Source organism: Ambystoma mexicanum, chromosome 4q, assembly GCF_040938575.1.
Source record: "Ambystoma mexicanum isolate Mex_15411 chromosome 4q, UKY_AmexF1_1, whole genome shotgun sequence".
NCBI lineage: Eukaryota > Metazoa > Chordata > Amphibia > Caudata > Ambystomatidae > Ambystoma > Ambystoma mexicanum.
In genome coordinates, this window is record NC_090928.1 from 872,612,517 (window position 1) to 872,638,612 (window position 26,096).

Genomic DNA, 26,096 nt, shown 5'->3' on the forward strand with positions numbered 1-26,096 from the left:
AAGAGTGGACGTAGTAGCAGTGTTAGTTCAGGAGAGTGGTCTTGAGGTTTTTTAAGGTTTGGATACCTAGGAGTCGAAATGCTTTATAATGACAAACAAAATACTAGTACTGGCTTGGATGGGAGTGAAAGTTACGGCTAAAGTAGTTAATAAGCACTTTGTCTGTTTGCATCTTGCCAGATGGGGAAAACTATTATCATTGGGGAGTCCATCATGCCACGAGGCTGTTGGTATTCCCACATTAATATTTAACTGATGTTTTTGAAATCTGCAGTTTTTGTTTAAAGCCAATACATGCACAATCTGGAACGTGTTGCGAAAGATGTTTTCACTGTATGAGAGTGGCTGTGTGGAATCCAAAGAGTAAGGAGTTCTGCTTGGTCAGGTATGACAAACAGTTCTGTAATTTGAGAAAGGGTGCACACTAAATTAAAAGCCGTGCTATGAGTGGGTGGGAGGGAGGTGGAACAGGGTTTAAATAATTCATCACAACGTTAGAATTTATGTCAAATTTGTGAACCTTTCTTTCACCGTCCCTGCCTCATCGATCCATGTAGTATCATTTTGTGTATTTTGCACACTATCCTATTCCCGCTTTTTGGTCAAGGATAACCATTCCAAGGCCATCTTTCCAAGACTTGCTTCCAGAAGGATTGTTAGGAATTCTAGTTCTCAAGATGGAGCACTGTGGGGTGTTACAGTGACGCTTAGAGCCCCAAAACGCAAAAGATGCAAATGCAAATGGGAAGTAAACCTTTTTTGGTCATGAAGTAAAAGGTTTGTCATAATTGCTCAGAGTTTTGGGAGGGGGGTGGACCCTTTACCTCCTACGGTTCATGCTATTGATAGTGGAACCTTGATTGTCCTGACCTATAAGCAGATCATACTTAATGAAGAGATGATGATCTGGCCTGTTAATCTCTGCTCCAGCTGGTGCAATGACCCCATACCAATGCCTATTAAGTCTACCAGTTTAGCTTTCCCCCAAATATCAGGATACTCCTATGATTTAGCATAATCTGCATAGCCCTCTTACACAACTGGATAATCATAATGAAGGGTCAGAAATGCGAGACGGACAAGTAGAGAGTTTTCTCACAAGTAGCCATTTAAGACTGATATGCAAATGGATATTTCCCATCTGTGAAAGGTACAGTGAGCAAAAAGCGTGTGCTGCAAACTCTCATCTCCGAACAGGTTATCATGCCATGTTCTTTCTGGAGAGGAGCGTCTGCTACCTTATTTGAAACATTTTATTAAATAGTAAGTGTGAGATAAATGCCTCGCTTTCCCTAACCTAACGAGGATTTCCCTATGTGTCAAACTAAGACTAAAGGAAAACACTCTAAATTCAAAAGTTATCTGTCCCTCACACTTATACATACAACAGAATCATACAGGTATCATATGGACTTTTAAACCCAATAAAATAACAGATAAATGCAAACATAAACTTTGTTAACATGTATCCATCTAACCAGGGTCAGATTCCCTTCCCCAAGATTAATTCAGGATATTTCAAACCAAAGATCAAATCAAGAAAGTTGTTTTCAATAGGTAAGTTGCACTCCAAATACAAGACCAAGTTCTTTTCATTCCATATGTCCTTCACTGGACATTCGGAGTGTCTTATTGTTAAACAGGATTTATCACTCTTCAAAATGATTGTCAAAGTTTCCACAAGCTCTTGCTTGATAAACCAGAAAGACTTTGGGCCTCATTACGAGTCAGGCGCCTGACTTCCCAGTTCCACCGGGAGATTACGAATCCAGCGCCCCGGGAAGTCAGGCGCTGGTAAAATGTAAGCCACCATACCCATAGAATCCATGGGAGTGGGGAGTAGGGACTTGGAAGCGCTGGCACCGTTGCTAACGGTGCCGGCGCTTCCGTGAACAGTCTGCCTATTAAGGGCACTGCGCCCGGAAGGGTCAGACCTGTTGGGCACAGCGGCCCCCGGCAGGCAGACTCCTAGTTTGCCAGTCCGGCAACAAGGGTGCCAGTGAGCTTAACAGCACCCTTGTTTCCAGACCGGCAAACTTGTAATGCAGCCCTTTGTCTTAACACTTCCAGTCAGTGTTTAATATTATTTCTCCTCTTGAACAAACAACCACTTTTACATATCTTCTTCATAAACAACAACGTTTTGTCAGAATGGTTTTACCACAGTTCAGCAATACACATTAGTGGACATGCCACTTTCTTTCCACCACAAACGTCTACCACCGTACTTCAGTTATCTTCTTTTTTTGTCCACTAACCTGCTAACCACTAATAGTCCCTTTCCTGGTATACTCACCTGCCAGAATACTACTCCTATCGCAACTGTCAGTACTTTGTGGTGAGGCTTGCTTCAAACTTTCCACACTTCAATCCTCATTGGGGAAAAGACAGTACACATTGACAGTGTCTCTCACACTGATTAATTTTCCCGAGGCAATGCAGATAATTTTTCTCTCCCCATTGATAATTGTTACAAGGGGGGCTTATGTTCTGCCATTTTCCATTTTCTTTAATTGCCTTTCGTAGGCTTAGGCAATGTTGGTTATGATCCTCTTTTACAAGTGATCTTCCTTTTAAACCACATTCACTTTGTTTGAATATTCTTCCCTTTTGGCTTTGGCAAGGGTGGTTGCAACATTATTTTACATTTTGGTTAAATGGTTAAATGTTATCCCCCTTTTGGCTTTGACAATGGTGGCAACAATGTTCTCAACTTGATCTCTCTTAATATAAGAGTTGCACCCAATTTTCTTCAATTCAATAGTTGGGTATTCAAAAGCTTAGTCTGGAGTCAGCGGTCTGTTTCGGAGCACCCCAGGGTTACCTGACAAAGGCCAACTCACCAGCCTTTCTGTGCGTCTCCACTGTACCTGCTTCTGTTTCTTCTTTTTTCAGGTTCACACAGGAGTCTGACGGCTCCGGTAACCTTTCCGTTGCTCACGGCTCCTGTAGTTGGAGCTTTTTCTGCTCCGCTCGAACTCTGGTGAACGCCACACACCGGGGTCACACGCAGGATCAGGGGAGCTCCACTGTCCCTTGGGACAGCTAGTCTTCTTACCGCTTCCCGCAGCGTGTTCTCTGCATTCTACAGGCCGCCAACTTCTTCTACTTCCTTGCCATAGCGTGCAGCCTCCACTACAGTTGTGGCTCCGTCTCCTACTCCTGCCTCTGCTGTTCCCACTGCTTCTCCTTAATGGCCTCACCGGAAGTGGATTTAAATGTTCTAAAGTCCTGCTCAGGTGTGGGTCATTGTAACCACTAAACTGCACACTGTAGTTCTGGAACTCTTGAGGACCTCTTCCTCATCTCAGTACGAAGTCCCCGTGACTTGAAGTCCCTAATGTTCTTATTCATTTCGTATTCATTTTAACATTAAAGTCTTCAATTTTATAATAAGCCAATAAGACTGTGGGATCATTAGGGAAGTTGGTTAGAGAGTTCCCACAGTCCTCCTGACCTGAGTCCCCTCCCTTGTGATCCCCCTGCAGAACCCCAGCCCCAGGGTCAAGACCAGGTAGCGGCTGCCTTTCCCTGGTCACATAAGAAGCATCCCAGGCCAAGGCCCTTGGGACGATCACCTCTGATTCATCAAACGAGCCAAATGGTAACCGCTGTGTGCAGCACTGTAGAGTACTTTAGCAAGGATGTTCTTTTTCAGTTAATTGGCTCTGCCCGATGTAGACACATTCATTTTGTGTAAGTGTTTTATCCCTAAATTGATTTTGTTCTTTTAGGTTTCGAGCCAGTAATTCAAAATATTTAGATTTATAACCAGATGTGATTACTGGATCCCATTCCATCTTCCTACCCCGCCTGCCCCTTTTTCACTGTCAGTATGCTTCCCTTCACATTCCTGCAGGTCCAGTACTCCTCTTAGTTCAAGAAATGGTGCACCCAGTTTCATGGGGCACTTTGAGGAATCCAGATTTCACCTTTTAACTTTCCTGCTCTACATTTCACCATGAAGACCTCAATGTAGGGTTTCAGCATCATTCTGAAGCAGAAGTTATGGAACTTTATTCAATCGGATTGTCTTGGCTCTTGCTACACCCAGTTCTTGGAAGAGTGCAGTTGTGGTCCCAATATTTAAGAAAGGGGACCGTACGAACCCAAAAAATTATAGATCCATAGCGCACCTCGATGTCCTGGGGAAAGTATATGCCACATCACTCCAAAGAAAACTCTTGAAATGGGCTAAAGACTCTAACCATATTGACCCTAGGCAAGCAGGATTTGTAAAGGGTGTGGGCTGTGGCATAAATCTCCTAATACTGAACATCTTGAAGATGGAGACCCTCAGACTTAACACCAAGCTGTATTTGGCGATGATAGATCTATCGCAAGCGTTTGACAGCATAAACGGGGAGTTGTTGTGGGAAAAACTAACAAAAAGGAACTGTCCACCGAGTCTCGTTAGTGCAATCCGTGAACTGCACACGGAAACTTCCATCAGGATTCGGCTTGATATGTCTGGCACGCTGTCTACTAAAATAAATAAGTATAAAGGCGTAAAGCAAGGGTGTCCTTTGGCAGCTACCATTTTTAACTTGTTCATATCTGATATACAAGAGTTATTTTTAGGTGCAAACACGTTTCCCCCAAAAATACAAGCCACACCTATTGACTATTTGGTATATGCAGACGACCTTGTATTGATTGACCAGACTCCAGTTGGACTGCAACGTAAAATGTCTTTACTAGAGGCATACATAACATCAAACGGATTGTCTATCAACACCCAAAAAAGCGAAATCCTGATACTGGAAAATCTACAAGGTTCTTGCGGTAGGGGCAAGAAACCATCTTGGTACATTGCAAAAGACAAGATTCAGCTTATCAAATACTCGACATACTTGGGAATGCGAATCAGTGCAAGCTGGAACGACGCTCCCTGGGTTGAAGTAGCTAAACACAAATGTCGTCGGTTGGCATCACAAGCTTCCTTAATCATCAACAACTATGGAAAATTCTCATTGAAGCCAATTATCATGTTTTATAAACAGAAAGTGGTGCCCATTCTGATCTATGGAGGAGAAAATGCCTTTGGGGCGTCTTGTGAACTCTGGAACACATTAGAGAACATCTTTTGGTCTCTTGTGCTGAAACTGCCAAAGGGCACTTCAACTGTTTGTATACGATATGAACTGGGGTCGATTTCGATGCATGCCAGGGTTGCATGGAATCTCCTAAGTCTATATCGCAAAACGATAATGACGCAACTGGCCCTCCAATTTGGTATTTTGCACAAGCCAGTATGGGAAAAAGCAAACACCATTTTTGCAAAATGGAACCGGATTTCGCAAGACTTACTTGAAGACTATAACATCACACGTGCTCTTTTACTTGACAATCCAGAGGCTGCAAAAAAAAAAAGTTGTGGAAACTGGACTGGATCCTAACCTGTGATCAAAGAACGCGTGCGTCTTCAATGGTTGAAGTACCTGGTGAGGCAAAAGCATATGACCATAGTGCAAACTATTTAATGTGCCTCCCGAATCAGCACGCAAGAACGCTGTATATGCGCTTTAGACTAAATGTCTTCCTGACGAGAGATCGGATCGGACTAAGGTCAAAACAAGCTACCTTTAACTTTAACTGTCGATTCTGCAATGAAGCCAAGGAAACCCTGAAACATTTGATCATGTCTTGCCAGTCTCTGGACCAGCAAAGGGGCCGTTGCGTTGCCCCTGTGATTAACCTCCATTGTTTAAAGAGCGCTGATGAGTGGTGGCAAGTTCTCTGCGAAGGATCTAACAGAGCAGCTCTATTTGCCCTAGTTAACTTTCTACAAATTCTATAAACCTGGCTAGAAGTAGAGTCATAACCAGGTATGGCATGAAATGTAAGGAAGTCTAGTTGACATTTCTCGACAGCGTTGATTGTCGACGAGGACGGACTAGAGAAGAGGAGACCTTTTATGAGATGGAGTAACATGAGAGTGACATATGTGTTGGTTGTATATGTATTGTGTTGCGTTTTTGTTTCTTTTTTAAAGGTTGAACAAGGTTGGGGCGTACCCAAGCTTCTTTGAGACTGTTAGGTACAGAACCTGTTCTGAATGAGACATTGATTAAAGGGATGGTTAGTAAAATTTTTTATTTAAAAAATAGATGGGCAACATAAAAAAACTTTCATTCTCTGTTTTAAAACTTCCTATGTAAAGTTTTGAGCTATTCAAGCTCAAAATTCGCAAAAGCAAGCACATGGGCGCATCCATTTTGTGAAATGGAGGCCCTCCTGTGCTGGCTTTTGCTTTTGCGGCACTAATGAAGGAAAAGCCAGCCAGCTGTAGTAAACAAAAGCTACCGCTGGGTGGCTTTCCCTTCATTAGTGCTGTAGGCGGAGGACGGGGACCGGAGACCAGAGCAGGAAAGCTGCAGCTGAATCTCGGTAAGTGCTATTTTTTTTTTTTTTTTAAATAAGCATTAGCTGCGTTTTTTTTTCTAAGTTTTCCGGGCTGGAGGAGCCCGGAAAACTTAGACATAAAACCGCAGCTTTAAAAGTCAGTAGGGAGCAAAGCCTACCTCTACCTTGGAGTACTCCTTGAACTCAATGCTAAAGTCCAAAGATGATTGGGCAAAAGCAAGCCTGCTTTAAGGGGTTCAATGCCAGTTAAGGTAACATAGGGTCAGCAGCCTGTGCGGAAGAGTTATTACCCCAATTCACAAAGGATCAGAGAGAGTCTTAGTCTTTCAATCTATTGCCCTGTTCACTATCTGACTAGACTACACACATCCCTTCCACAGCTGGTCTGGGCTCACAGTGTTGACATGTGTATGAAACAAATCAGATGTGGCCTTTAATAATTATGTGAACAGCCACCATACCAAAACCTAGGTATGGCAGTTATTTTCAAATTACTCTGACACCAGGTTGGCGGGTTATCATAAATATCATGGTTTTGGAACAGGTATTCAGATTTTATTGCAGCCCCTGCACTGCTGTGACTTTGCTGTCACGGCAGCTGTCAAACTGGGCACCTGTGACCTCTGAACCTGCTCTGTGCCACTGGGAGAAGATGCTGAAGATCAGGATACAGATGCTGCAGAGCACAATGTACACTATGCTTTTGGCATGAAGTTTGATGGAAAAATGGGGGTCTGGTTAGCAGACCACACTTTCTGAGATGTAATTACCCGCAACACTTTATATTGAATGAAAGTCAAACAAGACAGGGCTTCTACACTCCAGCCAGATGGCAGTTCCTCACTGGACGGGTGTCGCTATGTTAATCTTCTGATCTTTTGAATATAGTGGTTGGGTCTTTCCCATTGAGTTTTCATTCCTTTAAAAAAATGAACAGTGCAAAAACACTCATCTCTCCTCACTAACTCTACCCACCCCATCCCTTCTTTCAGATCCACCAAGTGCTTAGAGACCATGCAAATGCAGCAGACCATGGCATTAATCCCCATAGCTTAACAAACAAACACTATCTTAATATTTTTAGAATGACAGTCGGATAAGGTTGATGCATTATGTGGTGGGTCAGAAGAAGGACACAGACTCTTGTAAGACATTCTTACATGTGTATTTATTAAAGACAATGATGATGCCCATTTTTCCCTTTTTCTATGGGGTACTCCCTGCCTAACAAACCAGCTAAGGTGCTCGTCAGTCATCAGTGCATGTCTTAAAGGAATCTGTCCACTGTCCAAACTAATCCTAACTGACCCTACCACTATCTTTACAACTAAAGGCAGGAGAATATCTCCCTTCTCCTTGATGCTAGCGTCCCAAAATTTGCTATTCAATAACTGATGTTCAGATAGTCTCTTGTGACTGTTTTAATCAGTTTGTACAGTTCTCTTCGTACTTTATTTTATTGTTTCCTCCCAACATGGGGTTTCCTTGTTTCTTTACTGATTAGTTTTCCCTTGCCAGTTAGTTGCTTTTCTCTTTAAGTCTCTTTCCAAAGGTTACTCTTCTGTTTTCCCAGGATTGGGTTATCTTTTGAGGTGTATTTCTCTCTTATTTAGTTCCTGACCCTTGGTCTTTGTTTTGTATGCATCTCCAGATTTGTATAGTCTTTTGGCCTTATCTTCAGGATTTTCTCTTACAATTTCTTTCTCTTTATTAATGATATTTTCTTCATTTTGACTGCAACATATATGGTTATAAGCTATTATCATCCAGCTCTGACTTCCAGGGTTATGCTACCCATGCCTTGACTGAGAGTAGGAAAGTGTCATAAAAGTGTCTTGTTCTCACTGTTATATTCTCATTATTCTAGTTATTTGGACTGTGACGGGTATGGGTACTCTGATAATGATTCCCTTTTACTCCTCTTATTCTCCAGGTTATATTTTGGTTATCTTGACTGTGACTAGCATGAGTATTATAACGATTCTCATTCACCCACCTGAGTCTCCCTTTTTCCCAGTTACCTGATGCTCTCTAGTTTAACGTCACAGGGATTTCATTTTGTTTTGGCTTGGACTCTCTCCTTTGGTCGTTCGATTTCTTTTTCTCTCTCTTTCGCCCAACCTTGGCAGCTTCTTTCTCTCTACAGCTGACGGGACGCCGTTCCGATTTTTGGCTCGGCACACGATTTAGATTTAGCAGGTTTCTCCGATTTCCCAATTACAAGGGGAGTCCTGGGAGACTCTCTGCCAGACATGAGTCCTGGTTACAAGAGCCTTACCCAGAGTCTTAGCTCACTCTCAGACTTCCCAGACTCCTCCCCCGTCTGAGGTTACGTAGCCATGGATCTTCCCCACCGTATCTCTGCTTCTCTCTCTCTTCCGGCCTCTTGGAACATTTTGTTTCTTTTATTCATCATACTTGTTTCATTTAAAAGAATCTCTTCATTTAAAGAGATATTCATATTCTCTGGTTTACAGTAACACATACTTGTTCTTTCTTTGTACAAGTCCTTGTTGGGTATGGATGAAGATGTAATATTAAGAGGATCTTTAGGGAGTTCCTCACAGGAACAGGAGTACTTGTCCCCGCAGGGGGCGTCCCTCCCAGTGAGCTGCCGCTTGCCTCTACCCTTAGGGAGGGTATTGCAGAATTCCTGCGATTTGTCACAATAAGAAATGTTCTCTATACAAAAAAAATCAATGACAATTTCTGTAGAATGAGATTCTCTTTAGGACTATTGAGATCCTAGCAAATATCCCAAGGTGTTGGATTGGGTAAGCATAGAAAAGGTGAAGAAAGGGATGGACTAGTGCATTGCCAGATCAGATGGAATGAGTTTGATTTGATGCCATTTACCATCTTCGAAGCTCATGTCACATCACACAGTAACTCCTTTGTTAGAAACTAAATTAATCTGCATGAGTCTCAGAAAGACCAGTTCATCTACTTCACTGTTTAAAATGTTTTAAAATATATTTTTATTTATAATTTTACTAGTTAAATCTGTAATTACAAAATAAAACTATGAAATAACGGACAAATCAGGGTAAATCAGCAAGGGAGTGCCGTAAACTGTAAACACAGATAGGTCATCTGTAATTAGTCCTTGTGTTGCGATGAATGTTGCCAGGTGTCCTTTGCTCTAGTGCAATGCCAGACAAAGCTACCATGCCATTTGTTAAAATAATCAGAAATGGGTCTACACATTTGTGTAGTGAGAAGGCCTGAACAGCAGGTGCAGTTCGTCTCTGTAGTGGATTTTAATGTGGACCATGTTTCCCCTTTGTCATCTTCACACATCATGTCCAGGATCAACTTGCATACACAATAAGCTTGCTTCCCTCAATTCAGCAAATCCACAGCGGCTAATGGCTTTTTACTTCCATTCCGCATTCAGTTATTTCCATGCAATAATGCAGTACAATGAGGGCAATATGTTGAAGTGCGCACTGTAGAGGATCATCCAACCATCAAGAGTTGTCCCCATCTGATGTCTCACTGCCACCGACCCCATTCACTGTATATGATCGCTGGTGCCATAATCTGTCTACATGACTGGCACTGTGTGCCTTGTTTTCAGCCTTGAGCAGTAAAACCATTCTTGGTGTACATTGAGGGACTGTTGCAAATTTGGTGGATTATTACATGGTGATGGGACAGGTGGATTATATTCTTGCTTCAATGATTGCATGGAAACGTTGCAATGGATTCGAGAAACGTTTTTGCTTTGTCTCTGATGGATGCTTGTTGTGATATTAGTTAAAATATGGATTTCAACTTCATTAGGACTGGTGCCAATATATCTTTGAAATTTGTTGCGGTTAACGCTTTTCCTGATTGACAACTTCATAATACTATATTGGAAATATGTGCATCTTGATGTTTTTAGAAATTATATTACCGAAATGTAGTTATTTATTTACGATAGTTGAATTTATCATTCCAGATGAATGTTAGAATATTGATAACGAACTGGAGGATCTTACCTAATGTTTGAGATGTTATTTAGTTTTAATATTATTCATTTTATTATTTGTTATCTTGGTAATATAGTGATATGAAGGTTGGAGGTCTCTAGTGTAGGTCTCCAATTGCTAGTATAAGCTAAAATTATTTGATCATTCCTCATACTGGTCAATGGTTCAGTTGTTATTGATCTGTGATGGAATAATCAAATAGAGTTATAGGATTAAAGTGATGTTGTTTTGATATTAGAGGGGGTTACATTTTATGCATATCGCATACTTATTCAATGTTGAATTTTGATTTAAAAATAGGTAATTGTTTGATTTGACTAATGTTTGTTACCAGCGGGGTGGGTATGTGCATAACTAATTCACTGGGTTAAGAAATGTGATATGTTTAGATTCAATGTCATGGTTTTTGAAATATTGAGTGGGAGGTACATGGGAATTATGTAGATTGTTGTTAAAGGGAGAAATATTGTGATTATAAATGGGTTGGGCATAGGTTCTGAGGGTTGTAGTTTAGTAGCAATAGGTTATATGCTTACTTTCATTGATTTGTCCTCGACTTGGACAATATTCAAGATGATTTGGAGTTGTCTGTGTTTTGTGCTGTGTTTGTATGTTTTGTGTATTTTTGGGGTAAGGGGTTACTTATCAAGCGCTCGGAAGCGCGAAACGCTTCGTTCAGGACACTGCCCTGGCGTCCTGCCTTGTTTGCTGTGTGTGTTGTGCCTTTTCTTTTTTACCACATATTAAACTCGATCTTCTGAGGTCGTCATTTTTCTACTGGGTTTCATTATACCTCACGCTTGGAGTGCAGGTTTTTTTTCCTTCATTGCTTAACGATTATATATATAATTTTTTTGCTTCACTTTACTCTTGGTCATGGGAGCAGTATTGATTTTAGGATTCAACACTGTATGTAGGAAATGGATGTTCTGATTGATCATTAATTTGTAGATGATGGGGTCACTACATTTTGTCACGTGGAATGTTAAAGGAATGAATTGTCCAAAGAAGGGGAAGTCTATAATGCTCAAATTGAAAAGGGAAAAGGCAGAGGTCATCTTCTTACAGGAGACTCATTTGACAGAACAACCAAGTACTTTTTATGGCACTTTAAAATATATTAAAGTTCTGTTAAATTGTTACACAGGAAGATCAAGAGGAGTGGGTCTGCTATTTCGGAAAACCCTAGGCATGAAAGTTGAGAATGTTGTTATGGATGATGAGGGACAATTTATTTTGTTGATGTCTTATAGGAAGGAAAGCTTTTGACATTGGGATCTATATATAGCCCTTGTACAAATGGTATTGGTTTTTTTAACACGTTAACATATTGTTTAAAACCATGAAGGGTGACAAGATTGTTTTAGGTGGTGATTTTAATTGTGTTTTGGGTGCTTCTTTGGATAGATTATCAAAATGTGGATTTTCAGGTTCAAAATCGAGTGGTGTTTTAAAAATGTTTTTAGATACGTTTGATTTAGTGGATAGTTGGAGACTATTACATCCCAAGGATAAGGAATTCACGTTCTATTCTCCAGTTCACGGTTCTTACTCAAGATTGGATTGTTTGTTGGTGACTGACACGTTGATTGATGATATTATGGATGTTGATATAGGTGAGAGGTGTCTTTCAGACCATGCTTTGGTAAACTTGAATATTGATAGGAAAATGGGTTCCTTGAACAGAGATAAATGGAGACTAAAGACATTCATTCTAAAGGATGAGAAGGTGTGTGAAGAGCTGAATGTTCTTATTGACACCTTCTTTGGGGAGAATTTGAATTCTGCAGATGATATGATGGTATGGGATGCTTTCAAAGCTACCATTCGGGGAGAATTGATTAACTGGACTTCAAGAAAGAGAAAAGAGGGGGAGAAACAGATAAACAATCTTGAACTGAAATTAAAACTCATGCAACAAAAATATGCATTATCTGGTAAGAAAAGGGATAGGTTGGGAGTTGATGAAGCCAAGAGTAAGTTGAAAGAAGTTTTGGAGGAACAGGTTGAAAGAGGTTTATATTTCATAAAGCAAAAGTTTTGGGAGGAAGGGGATAAGAGTGGTCGTTTATTGGCTGATAGGTTGAAGAGTCTGACTGAAAGATTGTTTATTCATAAGATTTTGGATAATGCTGGGAACGTTCAGGTTAAAAGCAGATATATTTCTCCTAAATGAAACACATTTGATCGGTACGAGCACCAACTTTTTCAAAAGATCCAACTACTCACATACCTACCATGCCGGATTGACGAAAGGCGACAGGGGCACGATGATACTTTTCCACAACCGAGTCCCCCTACAGGTCAGGAAGGTCAAAGCTGACCCCTGGGGCTGCTACGTAATGATACTTGCCGACATCTGGGGCGAGAAATGGGGCCTTGCAGCAATCTATGCCCCCCCCCCTACGCTCACGAAGGAACTGCTCTCCGAACTACGGAACTTGCTTCTGGAAGAAGAGGCTGATTTGTGGGTGATAGGTGGGGACTTCAACGAAGTGATGGACATCACAGCCGACAGACCTCATAGGAGATCTGGAAACCGCCCCGCCACTACACCACTCGCCATGTTCGCCGACGCCCTGGGGTTGACGGACACATAGCGCTCACTTCATAGTAGCGAGGCTGGCTTTTCCTTTTTTTCCGGCGTGCATAAGTCGTTCTCCAGGATTGACTACGCCTTCATCCCCCGCAGCACAAATCATAGACTCCTAGCTGCTGAATTCCTTGCAAGGGGAATCTCGGACCACTCTCCGCTCCTTCTAACCATGAAGAATGCCTGACGATGTCCGGATCGCAACTGGCACTTGAACACGTATCACCTACGACTCCCAGAAATTGCGGAGGAACTGGAAAAAAAGAAAACTGAATATTTCGAGATCAGCGAAGGTTCAGTGGAAGGCCCAATCTCGATCTGGGAGGCGTACAAGACTGTCCTCCGAGGAGAAGCTATCTGGGCGGTTTCCGCCCACCAGAAACAACAAGTCCAAAAAATCAGAGGGGCAGAAGCACGAGTTCTGGAGTGTGAACGGCGAATCCTAGAACACAGCAACCAAGAGGCAAAAGAGGCCCTGATCACGGCACAAGATACCCTCAGCAACCTGGCCCTAGACAATGCCCGAACAGCCCATCAACTAGTCCGGAGCCAAATTTATGAACGAGGCGACAAAACAAATAAGACCCTGGCCTGGTTGGAGAGACACGAACAAAGCAGAGGACATGTGCGTGCCATAAAATCTCCAGATGGAACATTGCTGACAGATGACTCTGACATCGTTGAATCATTTGCCGCCTACTATAAGAATCTTTATACCACACGCACCGAGAGCTTGCCATCCGACCCCTCACGCTACCTTGACCGGATTGAGATCCCGGTACTCTCACAGCACCAAACAGATCTCCTGAACGCTGAAGTCACAGAGGCTGAGGTGCAAGAGGCGCTTGCACAGCTCCCATCCGGGAAAACTCCGGATCCCAACGGTTTTCCTACAGAGACATGGAAATGCCTCGGTGGTACATTATCCGCCTATATGCACTGTATGTTCCTACGCAGCAAAGAACTAGGGACACTCCCCCCGGACCTCAGGAAGGCATACATAGTAGTCATACATAAACCTGGGAAACCCCCAGAGGAATGTGCCTCCTATCGTCCCATTTCACTGATCAATGGAGAAGCCAAGGTCCTTGCCAGAACACTTGCTAACAGACTACTGCAGGTGATTGAGACTCTCGTCCATCCAGACCAATGTGGATTCATGCCCAATAAATCTACTCGCATGAATTTACACAGAATCCAACTTGCGTTGAGCAGGGCCAAAGAAATACCGGCCCCACTAGCCCTCCTGGCCGTGGACTTTGAAAAGGCATTTGACTCTGTGGGGTGGGATGCTTTTTGGGCAATTATGGCTCGGATGAACCTGGGACAAACATTTATATCATGGGTCAAACTTCTCTATGCATCGGTAAGGGTGAACGCCAGGTTCTCTAAATCATTTCATTTGGGTCGAGGTACGAGGCAGGGGTGCCCGCTGTCTCTGCTTCTCTTCCTCCTGGCCATCGAACCACTCGCAATCGAGCTCAGAGCTAACGCCAACTGGACCGGATTTGTCTGGCCTGGGCGGGGGGAGAAGACCGCCTCTCGCTCTATGCTCGGGTAACCCGAGCACTTCATGCCAGACTGTCTCCCTCATCCTTAGGGAGTATCAAAACTTTGCGGGCCTTAAGGTGAATGAAGCCAAAACCATTTTCTTCCTGATCCAGGGTGGCGAGTCTGCGATCCCTGAGACCTGCCCATACCACGTCTCTATCAGGGAATTTAAAAATCTGGGCATACGGCTCGACCCGACACTTGAAGGGTTCCTCCAACCTAACCTACAACCAGCAATAGAGCGGTTTAACAGAGATACCGCCCACTGGCAATCACTCTCCCTATCGCTAATAGGTAGAGCCGCATTATTCAAGATGATGTCCCTCCCCAAACTCTTGTACGTTCTCCAAAACGCCCCATTTACCATCCCCCGAGAAAACTTCGCATTTATTGACAGAAACCTTTGCACGCTGTTATGGGGAGGAAAACAATCCAGAATCGCCCTTGATATGCTTCAGAGATCGGTATGGGAGGGAGGCATCGGTTTACCCTGCATACGCACGTATTACCTTGCGACACAGATTGGGGTTGTAAACGACTGGATACACGCAGACCCCACACTACCACACATCCGTATTGAACTGGAGACCATGGCCCTGTTAACCCCGTTGCAGATTCTATACGCCACCCACAACCAGCTCCCGACGCTGCCAAAAGTGACACACCATATCTGCCGTGCATGGCGGGATGCACACAAACTGATAGGCTGGAAAGGAAAGCCAACGCTGTCCCAACCCATATGGCACAACGCGCTTCTCCCGGAAATAGTGAAAATGGGCTGGGCTCTTTTGGCCACCGGTGCGCAAAGGGGATACACACACTAGCACATGTGATACAAGGGGGAGCACCTTCTGGACTTTGAGACCATACAAGAGCAATTTGACCTGGCACCCATGGACCGGTTTCGATATGCGCAGCTAGCCCACGCCTTCCGCACCCAATTCCCTGACACGACAAACATACCCCTCTGCTCTCCCATTGAGACCAATATCCTCCCGCAATGCATTTCCTCTAAGGTCACTTCCACCCTCTATCTGGCCCTCAACTCCTTCGGGGCTACACAGCTTGATGGGCTCAAAGCTAAGTGGGAAAGGGATGTAGGTCAACTGGAACCAGAAGACTGGGTTGATGCTTTAATGTCTCCTAGGGAAATTGGAATAGAAACTAAACTCAGACTAATACAATTGAGAATCCTCAGCTTATATTGGTTAGTGGGTTACCTGACCTTTATCATGCTAACATTCACAGCTCTGTCCGAGTGCGGCACCTGTCGGCCTCCACATTCCCATCCAGACGCGGCGCAGGCCAGCGCCCAGGACTCCATCCAGGCGTGGTCATGCCAACGCTCACACTCCCACCCAGACGCGGCGCAGGCCAGTGTCCAGAGACCCGTCCAGTTGTGGGCATGCTAACATTCACAACTCCATCCGAGCACCACACAGGCCGCTATTCACAACTCTAGGTGTGGCACATGTTAGCATTCACGTTTCTTCTAAGTGCGGCCATGTTATCCTTCAATCGATCCTATCCAGATGCGACGCAGGCCAAAGTCTATCTAGATGCGTCTGTCGGTCTGGATATGTTCGTCCGGTACGTACCAGTGGGGGAGTCAATTGGGCTTTCGTGTGGGTCTAGGTATGTGGTCAGTCTCTGCAGCTTTGGTTCTTTGGTTTGAGTGTTTGTCCAATTTGAGTGTGGTCAAGGTTGGAGTTATTTCCATCATTGTTTTGATGTCTGGGCATTCTAGTGCGTCTCCTTTGTGGTTATGCCTTGAAGAGCCATGATTTGAGGAGTTTCCTGAATGCTAGGTGGTTTGTTGTATTCCGTATATTCTTAGGTAGGTCATTCCAGGTTTTGGGTGCCTGGTGAGAGAAAGACGATCCTCTGAGTTTTTTTCTGTGGTAGGGTTTTGGTTCCAGGCGTATGTTGGTGCTTGATCTTAGTGTTCTTGTCGGTTGGTGTAGACGTAGTTTGTCGCTTAGGAATTCTGCGCCTTGTTTGTGTATTGCTCTGTGCGTGATGCACATGGCCTTGAACTTTATTCGCTGTTTCAGTGGTAGCCAGTGTAGTATTTTTTGCGCGGGTGTGATGTGTTCTCTTCTGGGTAGCTTGAGGAGGAGTCTGGCTGCTGCATTTTGTATGCGTTGCAGTTTTTTTTAGAAGTCGTTCGGGTATGCCCAGGTATAGGCTATTGGCATAGTCCACTCTGGACATGATCAGAGCGATGATGGAAAGTGTTTTGTTGGTGAATGACAGGAACGGTAGGATCCTTTTTGTTGCTCTCAGGAGGAAGAAACATTTCTTGATTACAGAGTTTACTTGTGGCTCCAGAGTGAGGTTGTTATCCATGAGGACCCCTAGGTTTTTTACAGTTGATGATGGTTCTTGTGTGCTGCCGAGCTCTCTTGACCAGGGGATGTAGTTGATGTCTCCTCCCTTTTTTGAAACAATCAATATCTCTGTTTTGCCTGGGTTGATTTTGAGATGGTTGAGGTTCATCCAGTTGAATATGTCACAAAAGCAGTTCTCTAGTGTGGTGTTTTCTTCTCGGGTGTCTTCTATGTTGAAGATTATTTGAGCATCGTCGGCGTAGTTGTAGCATGTGAGGCTGTGTTTTTTGATGAGTTTGATTAGTAGGTGCAAGGAGTCGACTAGTTGTATTGCTCTTGCTGTGGAATTTTTAATTGTGTGCTGCCATTCTTTTTTTATAAAAGATCTGCCTCAGGTTGCAATGTAATCCTCTCTACGTTTACAGTATTTAGCAGAGCGGTTTATGAATGACCTTATGATCGCTTTGAACCTATCCCAAAGTATATTCATGCTCTTATCCAGGTCGCTATTTTCCTGGATGTAATGCACAATTGTTTCTATGTTTTCACTCCGAAGTACCGACAGGAGTGAGGTTCGGGGGAAGTTACTCTGATTGTGTTACAACTTGCTATTACTGGTGCATAGTCAAAGAGAACTCGGTTTGATTTTTTCATCTGAGGTAAAAGGGATTAGCCTAGTGGAAGAGGAAGGAGGAGATCAATTCTGGAAAACATCTTATGTAAATTTGAATAATGAGGGAAGTATTTTTTCCTGTGGTGTGAAAATTACCAGTCCTCCATGGGACCCAGTTCCCTTAGACGGATCGAAAGGGCTATTGCAATTTCTATAGTCCAATGAGTGGGGACGGGGGAGTTTTGTCCATATCTGGATCGGGATTCCTGGTAAAGTTCATAACCGTAAGTCGTATACCGCCATAAATTGTTCCAGAAGTTCCACTTCCTTGGGCCAGTTTATCAAGGAGTTTATTGAAGAAAGGAGTGCAGTCTTTCATTCGGGGCATATATTGAGTAGAGTTTGACTGTATAACAGAATACCTCACCATTGACCATTACACATCTCCCCTCCTGGTCCCTATGTCTTTCATTAGTCCAGTACATTTGAAGGGGTATCCTTCGCTATAAGGATGGCAAGCCCTCTGACGTTTGTCCAGAGGAGGAATAAAACTGTATTGTGAAGGATCTATGGTACAGGCAAAACTCATCCTTGGGCAAAAGGTGAGTTTCTTGGTGGAAGGGGAAAATCATATCAAGGTCCTGTTGCCTTATCCCCAATTAATGTATACTTTTAGTCTCTGGACATGAAGCATAATGAATTCAACAGTAGAATCCATGGGACAGAGTAATGTATAGACGCTTGCCTTTCAACAACCACATATTTCGGACTCTGACTTTCCCTCTTCTGAGTACTACCCATTTCAGGTTGAAAATGTTCAACTTTTCAAATTCAACAACAACTTTAAGCAATACAAAATCCCATATTGAGGTTCCAGGAATAAATCCCATCCACTCTGGGGAGGAAATATAAAAACTTCAATTTCTAGGGGCCAGTTCTTCTGTGCCTAAATAAAAAAAAAAAAAAACCTATACCACCCGTCCCCCAGAAGAGAGCATTATTACTGCAGGGCATCGTTAAAGGATAGTCTTCCTTTAAGAATATGGAGAGTAATCAACCTTTTTTTAGAAGTCGCTTGAAGGCTGCATGTATCCAGTCAATTTGCAAGCAGAAGTAATATGTATTTTGATGTTTTGTGAGATAAGTAGTCATTAGTTGCAAGCAATGTAAAGTGGGAACATGTCACCAGTAATAAGGTTAGCAAAGAAATATTTTTAAATACACAGAGGTACAAGTCAGTAACCCTAACCATCACCCTAACATTTACCTTAGCGCCAGTTGTTATCCTTATTCTACCCTGATCCCTTACCTAACACTAACCCTTCAGAGCGATAAAGCATTTTATTTGCTCATGACTCAATACAAAACAACAAATAAATAGAAAATGAATAGTGACCCTAACTCCAACCCAAACACCAACTCACCACAAATTCCATAGCCTTAGCCCTAACCCAAACCCTAGCTCTAATCTGGGTTCTAGGTTATCTCTACAGGCACATCTCAGCCTCCTTTTACAGGCATCCTCGGCTTGAATGTTCGATTGTTAACTGTCACCATCCCATTTATATGTGCCCTTACTGGCACAGGGCTCGGTAGATGTAGCTCCAACGCCGCTGATTTATTAGCCATCGCTGTTCGGGCGGGCTCAAAACACAAGTCATGGCTTGCTGTGAGGCCGCTTGGGACTTGTAGTTCCAGCATTTCAATATCCGTAATATCGAGTGGGGAATCAAACATCAAGGTGTTAACAACAACAAGTGCAATCGGACCATTTATTGAACATGGTTCCTTTAACCCGTTTTTCCCACCTCTTTTCCCATGACTTTACTTTCTGCAATGCATATATTAGATGTTTCAAAAATGACCACGTTATTTTGAATCCCACCGCTCTCCTTAATCACTAGCTCATTAGAGGTTTGATCAATCTTCGAGTCCTTGTGTTGTGACTCCTTTACAGCATACTCACGAACACTGAGACTTGCTAATGACTTCAGAGATGGCACCTTCCACGTTTGTGTTAGATGGATCGAGGATTGATCTAATGTTGATAGTTCTGAGCTTACATCAAAGGATAAGTTGTCCTCGTAACCGGCTCCCGATATGGGCAGCACTCGGTTGCGCCTTCTCTCAAACAGCGTCTTTTGCCACATCTACGGACCAGAGCATGGCACAGCCATGTACGAAGGTTTCCTCTTGCTTCTTCTCCGACCTGAGGCAGACTGGGCAGACTGGGGCTCTACGGGACTCCGCGCCGGCAAACACCTATTTAAGGTGAAGTCAAAGTTGTTAAAGGGCCAGTCTGACACAGAAAAAAACACAAAACCACCGTCGCTGCAGCTCCTCACAACAAGAGATCCTGGGCAGACTGGGACTCTATGGGACTCCGCGCAAAATAACACAATATAATGGATGATGTGTCATGGTGGGAAAATGGACCTTGTACGTTTCTACCTTCTTGCCTATTCTTCAGAATTCTACTTTTGCTCCAGACCTTGAGATGCATGTTTGATTTATGTATATTTTTGATTTTATTTTGTGATGATTCATTTAATGCCCCCCGTGAGTGTGTTTGTGTCCCCCCTCACCCTCCCGTAATGTGTTTGTGTCCCCCCTGCTCCACCGCAAGTGTTTGTCCCCCTTGCTCCTGTGAGTGTGTTTGAGTCCCCCTTCCCCGATTGTTTGTGTGCCCCCCACTCTCCCCCTTGCCCTCTATGGTGTCTGTGTGCCCCCCCCACTCTCCCCCTTTTGTGTCTTGTGCCGGCCCCCCCGCCCCTGAGGCTGTCTGTGTGCCCCTAAAGTCTGGTACTACCCCAATTGCCATCAGGCATAGTAATCGTAGTCCCCTGTCTTGCAGCCCCTGCCCTCCCCCCCCTGTCCTGCGCTGTCCTTCTCTGTGATCTAATCCCTTGCCCCCTTTTCTGTCTTCGCCCCTTCCCTCCCCCATGTCCCTCTGTGAATGTCTTTATGCCCTTATTCCACCCCATTGCCTCTATTCCCATCCCTGTGCCCCTTCTCACTTATTTTCCCTTTCCTTTAGCACTTACTCCTACCATGGTCTCTTGAATTTGACAGCAGCTTGTCCGTCCCCCTCTTTTTCACTCCTTCTCTCCCCTCCTTGCACTATTCTGAATTGCCATCTGACCTTCTGTTTAGCTGCTTGTTTGTACCACTCCGTCCCCGTCAACTCTACCCCCACACCCCCTCTGTATACTCATGCACTGCATCAATTGCCGTTGGGCATAGTAATGTTACTGCTAGTTTGTCTCCTTTTCCCTCCCCCTCCTCTCCCTTACTGTTGATTGCACTTGCTCTATCTGAAATGTCCTCAGGCTGATTATGTTAGTTATTTTTCTCATTCTTAATTGTTTTCAAGTACTGTGAGAATGTAACTGTATTCTCCCATGCGCCCTCCCTACTTGAAGCGCTTTGAAACACTTTGTGTGTAGGCGCTATATAAATAAACAATCCATTCAATTTAATTCAATTGAGGCAGTATCAGGGAATTACATTAAGTTTGGATAAGTAGGAGCTAAAGGCAGCTCCTGGGAATTGACTGTTAACCAGTAACCTGGATCTAACACCCAGTGTTCCTCAAATCTAACTTCCATATACGATGCAAAAATAGCATTTTGGCTATTATTATCACCCCTTTTCTTTAAATGTCATGTAGTTGTGTCCTAATGTTTCTTGATAGTTTGTCCCCAAAACACAGTGTTCTATTCCCATATATGTGTGTGTGTTTGTCATTAGTTGGTCTGAGTTCAAGCTACTGCTAGCTGTTGATGTCAAGCTAACAAGACTCTGCTAGGCTACAAGTCCCCAGATCCCCTCAATTTGGAATCCTGAAGTATTAAAAGTTGTCTTGAAATCTGACTTTGGCCAATCAATATTTGCAACATGGACACTGTGTGTTGCAGTACCCCAATTTAGAGGCACTGCAATTTGGGTGGTGAGAGTAGTCCCCTTAAAGAACTAGAGATAATACTTTAGCTACCAACATCCACCAAAGGGTTTGAATCCGCTCTCTATATAGTTATATTACGCTTTAATAGTCATGTGTCCTTAAAGGAGTGGAGGAGGAATTGGGTAATACCTTTTGATGTTTAGCAACAGAGCAACAACATGATCTACCTTCTATTTGAGAGCATCCTTCCCCTTTTTGATGGCCTAAGTCCAACTTTTAACATTCTCGTTTCAAAGGTGAAATCTCTGCTCAGTAATCCTAGCAAAATTACTGCTAGAGTATCTAGTGTTTCAAAGCTGTTTGAGTGATATTTAGTACAAATGTGAGGGTGCTCTTTGTGCATTAAGTAGTAAGCAATAGAGAGCTTTCCTAACACAAAGAGGCTGTTCCTATTTTAGAAAAATTTTCCTGCACCATAATAAATTGTTTCTAAATGCTTACAGGTCATCCGATTCCGACGCCACTGAGAATGATGATGATGAATGGGAGCCAGAAAAAAAGAAAGTTGCAATAAAAAAGAAAGCATCTGCTCCTGTGCCCAAGGTTCGAAAACCAAGGGCACCAACAAACAAAAGCCCAGCAAAAAAGAAACCTACTGCTCCAAGAGGACGAAAGGTAATGAACAGTGCCTGCTGCATGGCACATAGACTCGAGGTGGTACTCTTGTATATGTAGTTCCAGAGCTAAACTTTATTTTGTAACCAGATACTGATGTATCCATATTTGTTCTTGGCTGCTCTGTCCAAGTTCAGCAAGACCAGATGTAGAAGGTCTGTGCATCGGATGTTTGGGTTCAAGGCTGAATCGCACTTCCTTTGTGTTTACCTGGGAAAGATTGAATGTGGTAGTCCACAATAATTGGTTGTCTACCGAATGTTTGAAAGGATGCACCATTGTTTTTGGTAACTCAGTTTACAATCCCATTCGATTATTCCTATAAAATAAGGGAACCTGCACCTAAACCTTTGTCAATTGTTAGGAGCCCAAAAGCACAGAGAAGCAACGTGAAACTGAAGAGGACTGTTGAAGCTTTGCTGCAGTAATCTGACAAAGATCACGCCTTGACATTGAGACACTGTAGGGATCGGCAGAATCTAGCCTTCAAGACCAGAGGCAACAGTGAACAGCACCCTCTCTCATCTGGACTCAGTAGGAACAGCTGTCTTACAAGCCTCCAAGACCATCTGCATCTCAAAGTCACCTTGCTGTTTACCCTGTACGTTTTGACACTTAGAGGTCAAAGCACCAGATGGGCGAGGACTGGTAGCATATAGTGCCAGTAGACTAATATTAAAAAAGACAACTTGTACCAAAGGAACATTTCATCCAAGACTGTTAGACTTATGAGGAACCCAAGGCCTACCGACAGTACACCACTGGGCTAGCCTTCGCACCACCTGGCTACTGGATCTGAATGTTTGGCTACTCAACAGCTGCATTGTATCCCTGCATCAGGTCACTTTTGTCTCTGGCCCAGCTGTTGTGAATTGGCTTGCTTCCAACTCCCCAGCCAGTAAAGTAATCTGCTGTCCAGGGAGCCGTATATATTGACCCCCAGCAGGAACTAGAGTTCTCCTGATGCGATCTTAGGAGAAGCTTTTATCCAGTGAGCTTGCAGAGTTTTTGCCGAAAGGGGGTCTTGTGGAAGTGGGGGAACAGAGGTGATAGGCAGGTGAAGAGGATGAGAGAAGGAGATGATCAGAGAGGTATAGTGGCATAGCTTGGAGTGAGGAGGAGAAATGAGTAGTAGAGAAGAAGATGGGGTTGAGGGAACAGCCAAATCGATGTGAGGGTGTGTTTGGGATTTGTGAGAGATAGTGTGAATATAATAGAGAGACAACGGGTTGAACCATGCATGTTTGAAAGATGAAGATTGAAGTCTCCAAGGACGATCAATGGAAAGTCAGAAGGAAGAAAAAAAGATAGTAGTGAGTCCAAGTCATCACAAAAATACGTAAGTGGGCCAGGTGGATGATTAATGGTAAGACCAGCCAGAGACATAGGATGCGAAAAGATAAAATAGTGATATTCAAATGTGGGAAACAGGGGGAGAGGTGGTGAAGAAAGAGAAAGGAGCCAAGATGAGTGATTATAGGATAGCAACTCCACCGCCTCGTGCACCACCATAAGGAAAGTGAGAGAAGCTAGGACTAGGTGAAAAGATTGTAGCAGGGAAGGACGAGTCGGAGGGAGAAAGCCAGGTTTCAGTTAGGTGCATGAATTGCAGCTGAAGAAAAAGAAAAATAGAATGGATTTTGTTACAGATCGACCGTGCATTCCATAGAGCAAAGGAGATTAGAGCAGAAGCAGGTGAATGAGGAGCTCTGAAGGAAACTAGATTAAATGGTTGAGCAAGAGCTGTATGTATATTTATTTTTCATTTATATAGCTCTTATACACAGGTGAAGTGCTTCAAAGCGGGAAGGTAACAAGGGAATACAGTAATCATTCTTAGGCCTTGAAGATTCCGAATGACTTGAAAAGAAAAACTAGCATACTGGGGGGGGGGGGAGAAGACGAAGAAGAAGAAGTGGGAATCCGTGGGAATCCTTTTTTATTCCAGATTACTCAAGGTTGAAGAGTCAGCAAATTGAATGATTCTTTGTGATTGTGAACCATTTACTGTCTTTCATAAGGACAAGGTGGTGCTATGAACACATCCTTTCTTCCTCCCTGAAGTCATATCGGAATTTCCCTAGATAGGCTGTTTGCTACATCTTGGGATTTCAATTAAAGTTGGTCAGAGCTCCAATGCTTCAGTTGCTAAATTGTGTTGTGTTTAGTATTTTGGAAAGTTCATACAATTCTGCCAACATAGGGGCTTCATGCTAATGCAAGGTGGGCTAAAGCAGCTTCCGTTGCCTTTCAGCAGTATGTCCCGTGGGAGGTAATTGCAAAGGAAGCCACTTGGGCTTGGCCATCTGGATTCTGCTTGCACTACGGCTTGTGCACAAGCTCCAGAGCAGAATCCCAGTTTGGTGAGGCAATTCTAAAACTCTTGTTTGGCTAAGTTAGCTGGGCCCATCCTCCTGATAATACTCTATGCTTGGTAATCTTCCATATGCATCAAGGAAAGGGGATATGACACAGGTTATTCTTTGTTTGAACGTTTTGCATATTGATAGAAGGGAATCTGGAGAAAGGATTAATTCCCTGGAACTGTGAACATTATCCATTTTCAACTTTTTGGTTTGAATTATATCTTTATGTTGGATTCGAACATTTGAAACCTTTTGAGACTCAGATGCAATATCCTTAATATCCTTTGCACCTTAGAGTTAGTTTTGAGTGTGAGGGCCAGAATAGGATCACGGACCACAGGACATAGTTTGTTTTGGACATCTTGGCAAAGGACAGACCCCTTAGTTTTGGTTGGGGTAGGGAAATACCTCCTAGGTTAGGGGTAGTGAGGCATTTCCAACCCCTTCTTGATTTGAATAAATGTTTATGACTTAAATCCATGAGTCCTCTGTGTCTCATTCCTGGCTCCTCACACTACGTAGACCATTTGTGATTGTAACTCCCCAGAATAGGTGTAGCTGGCCTATGTTATTAGTAAACTGCCATGGTGTCTCAGTCTCTCTTCCTCCATGTCATATTGCTTGTTATGTCAGCATTGGATTTTGTCTAGTGGATTCATTGTAAACTATTTCTTCTACATTTGTTGCACATTTTTCTAAAATTTTGTTTTCTTTCGCAATTAATTGAAATATGTCACTGCAAAATCATTAATACATTGCCGTTATTCTTTTAATGTTTTCTGAGAAATGCATTTTCTTTAGATTTATTGCCATAGTGCTCAGATACAGATTTGTTTCCCAGCACGCATGCCCAAGGAGCCATGTAAGTACAGCAGCGTTTTGCTTCCTCTGCCTTGCATGGCCCATTGGGGATGCAGGCTGGATAACTGCAGGCCTAAATGTGCGCAGTGGTCGCTCTGAAGCCTCTCTGCAAAATGTAGGTCCTTCTGGGCGGCATGACAGAGGCGCTCCGGCTCCATCACGCATGCCTTCAGGAACCAGGAACCAGGAAGCAGGCTCGCTTCATGGTTCCTCTTCATGTTGCATGGGAGGCTAAGAACCTTTGTGGAAGGGAGCGTCTGGAGCAGGGATGCAGATCGGGTAGATCTCTATTCATTATGTATGTATGTATGTATGTATGCATCCAAGGGTTTGTATGTGTAAGTGTGTGCTTGTGAATGATAGAAATGAATGGATGCGGTGGTCCTTGTTTACGAGGGGGTGCGCCTCTGTGGGGGTTGGTGGGTGTAGGGGGCAGCCAGTGCATTATGTTTTTAAACTCTGGCATGGCATATTTACTAGGAATCAAATGTAATGCAAACATAAGTGGTATTGCATGGCTAGTCTGGCCTAAATTGGTGACCTCAGTCTGGCCATGTAGTCTTAATATGGCATGGCATTTTATACTGGAAATCCAAGGGTAAAGCAAACATAAGTATTATTACATGGCTATGCTGGTCTATTTTGGTGCAGCTAGTCTGGACTTTGTTTATTTACTGTAGCATGGAATTTTTACAGTCAAAGCCAACAGGAGTAGGTTCTTACATGGGGATACTGGCAAATGCTGGAGAGCCAACCTTTTCTTACAGTACAATTATTGTCATTATGTGCAAAGCAAACATGACAAAGTTCTTACAGGGGAATACTGGCATATAGTAATGCAGCCAGGATGGACATGCATT

The 26,096-nt window shown here is 43.4% G+C and overlaps 1 protein-coding gene across 1 annotated transcript in view; it reads left to right on the forward strand.

Annotated features, from left to right (window-relative positions):
• SRBD1 (S1 RNA binding domain 1) overlaps positions 1–26,096 on the forward strand; it is a 1,352,005-nt gene that overhangs the window by 103,947 nt on the left and 1,221,962 nt on the right. The window contains exon 3 of the mRNA XM_069608446.1: positions 21,838–22,009. Within this exon, the coding sequence (XP_069464547.1) occupies positions 21,838–22,009 (172 nt within the window). The remainder of the gene's footprint in view (positions 1–21,837; positions 22,010–26,096) is intronic.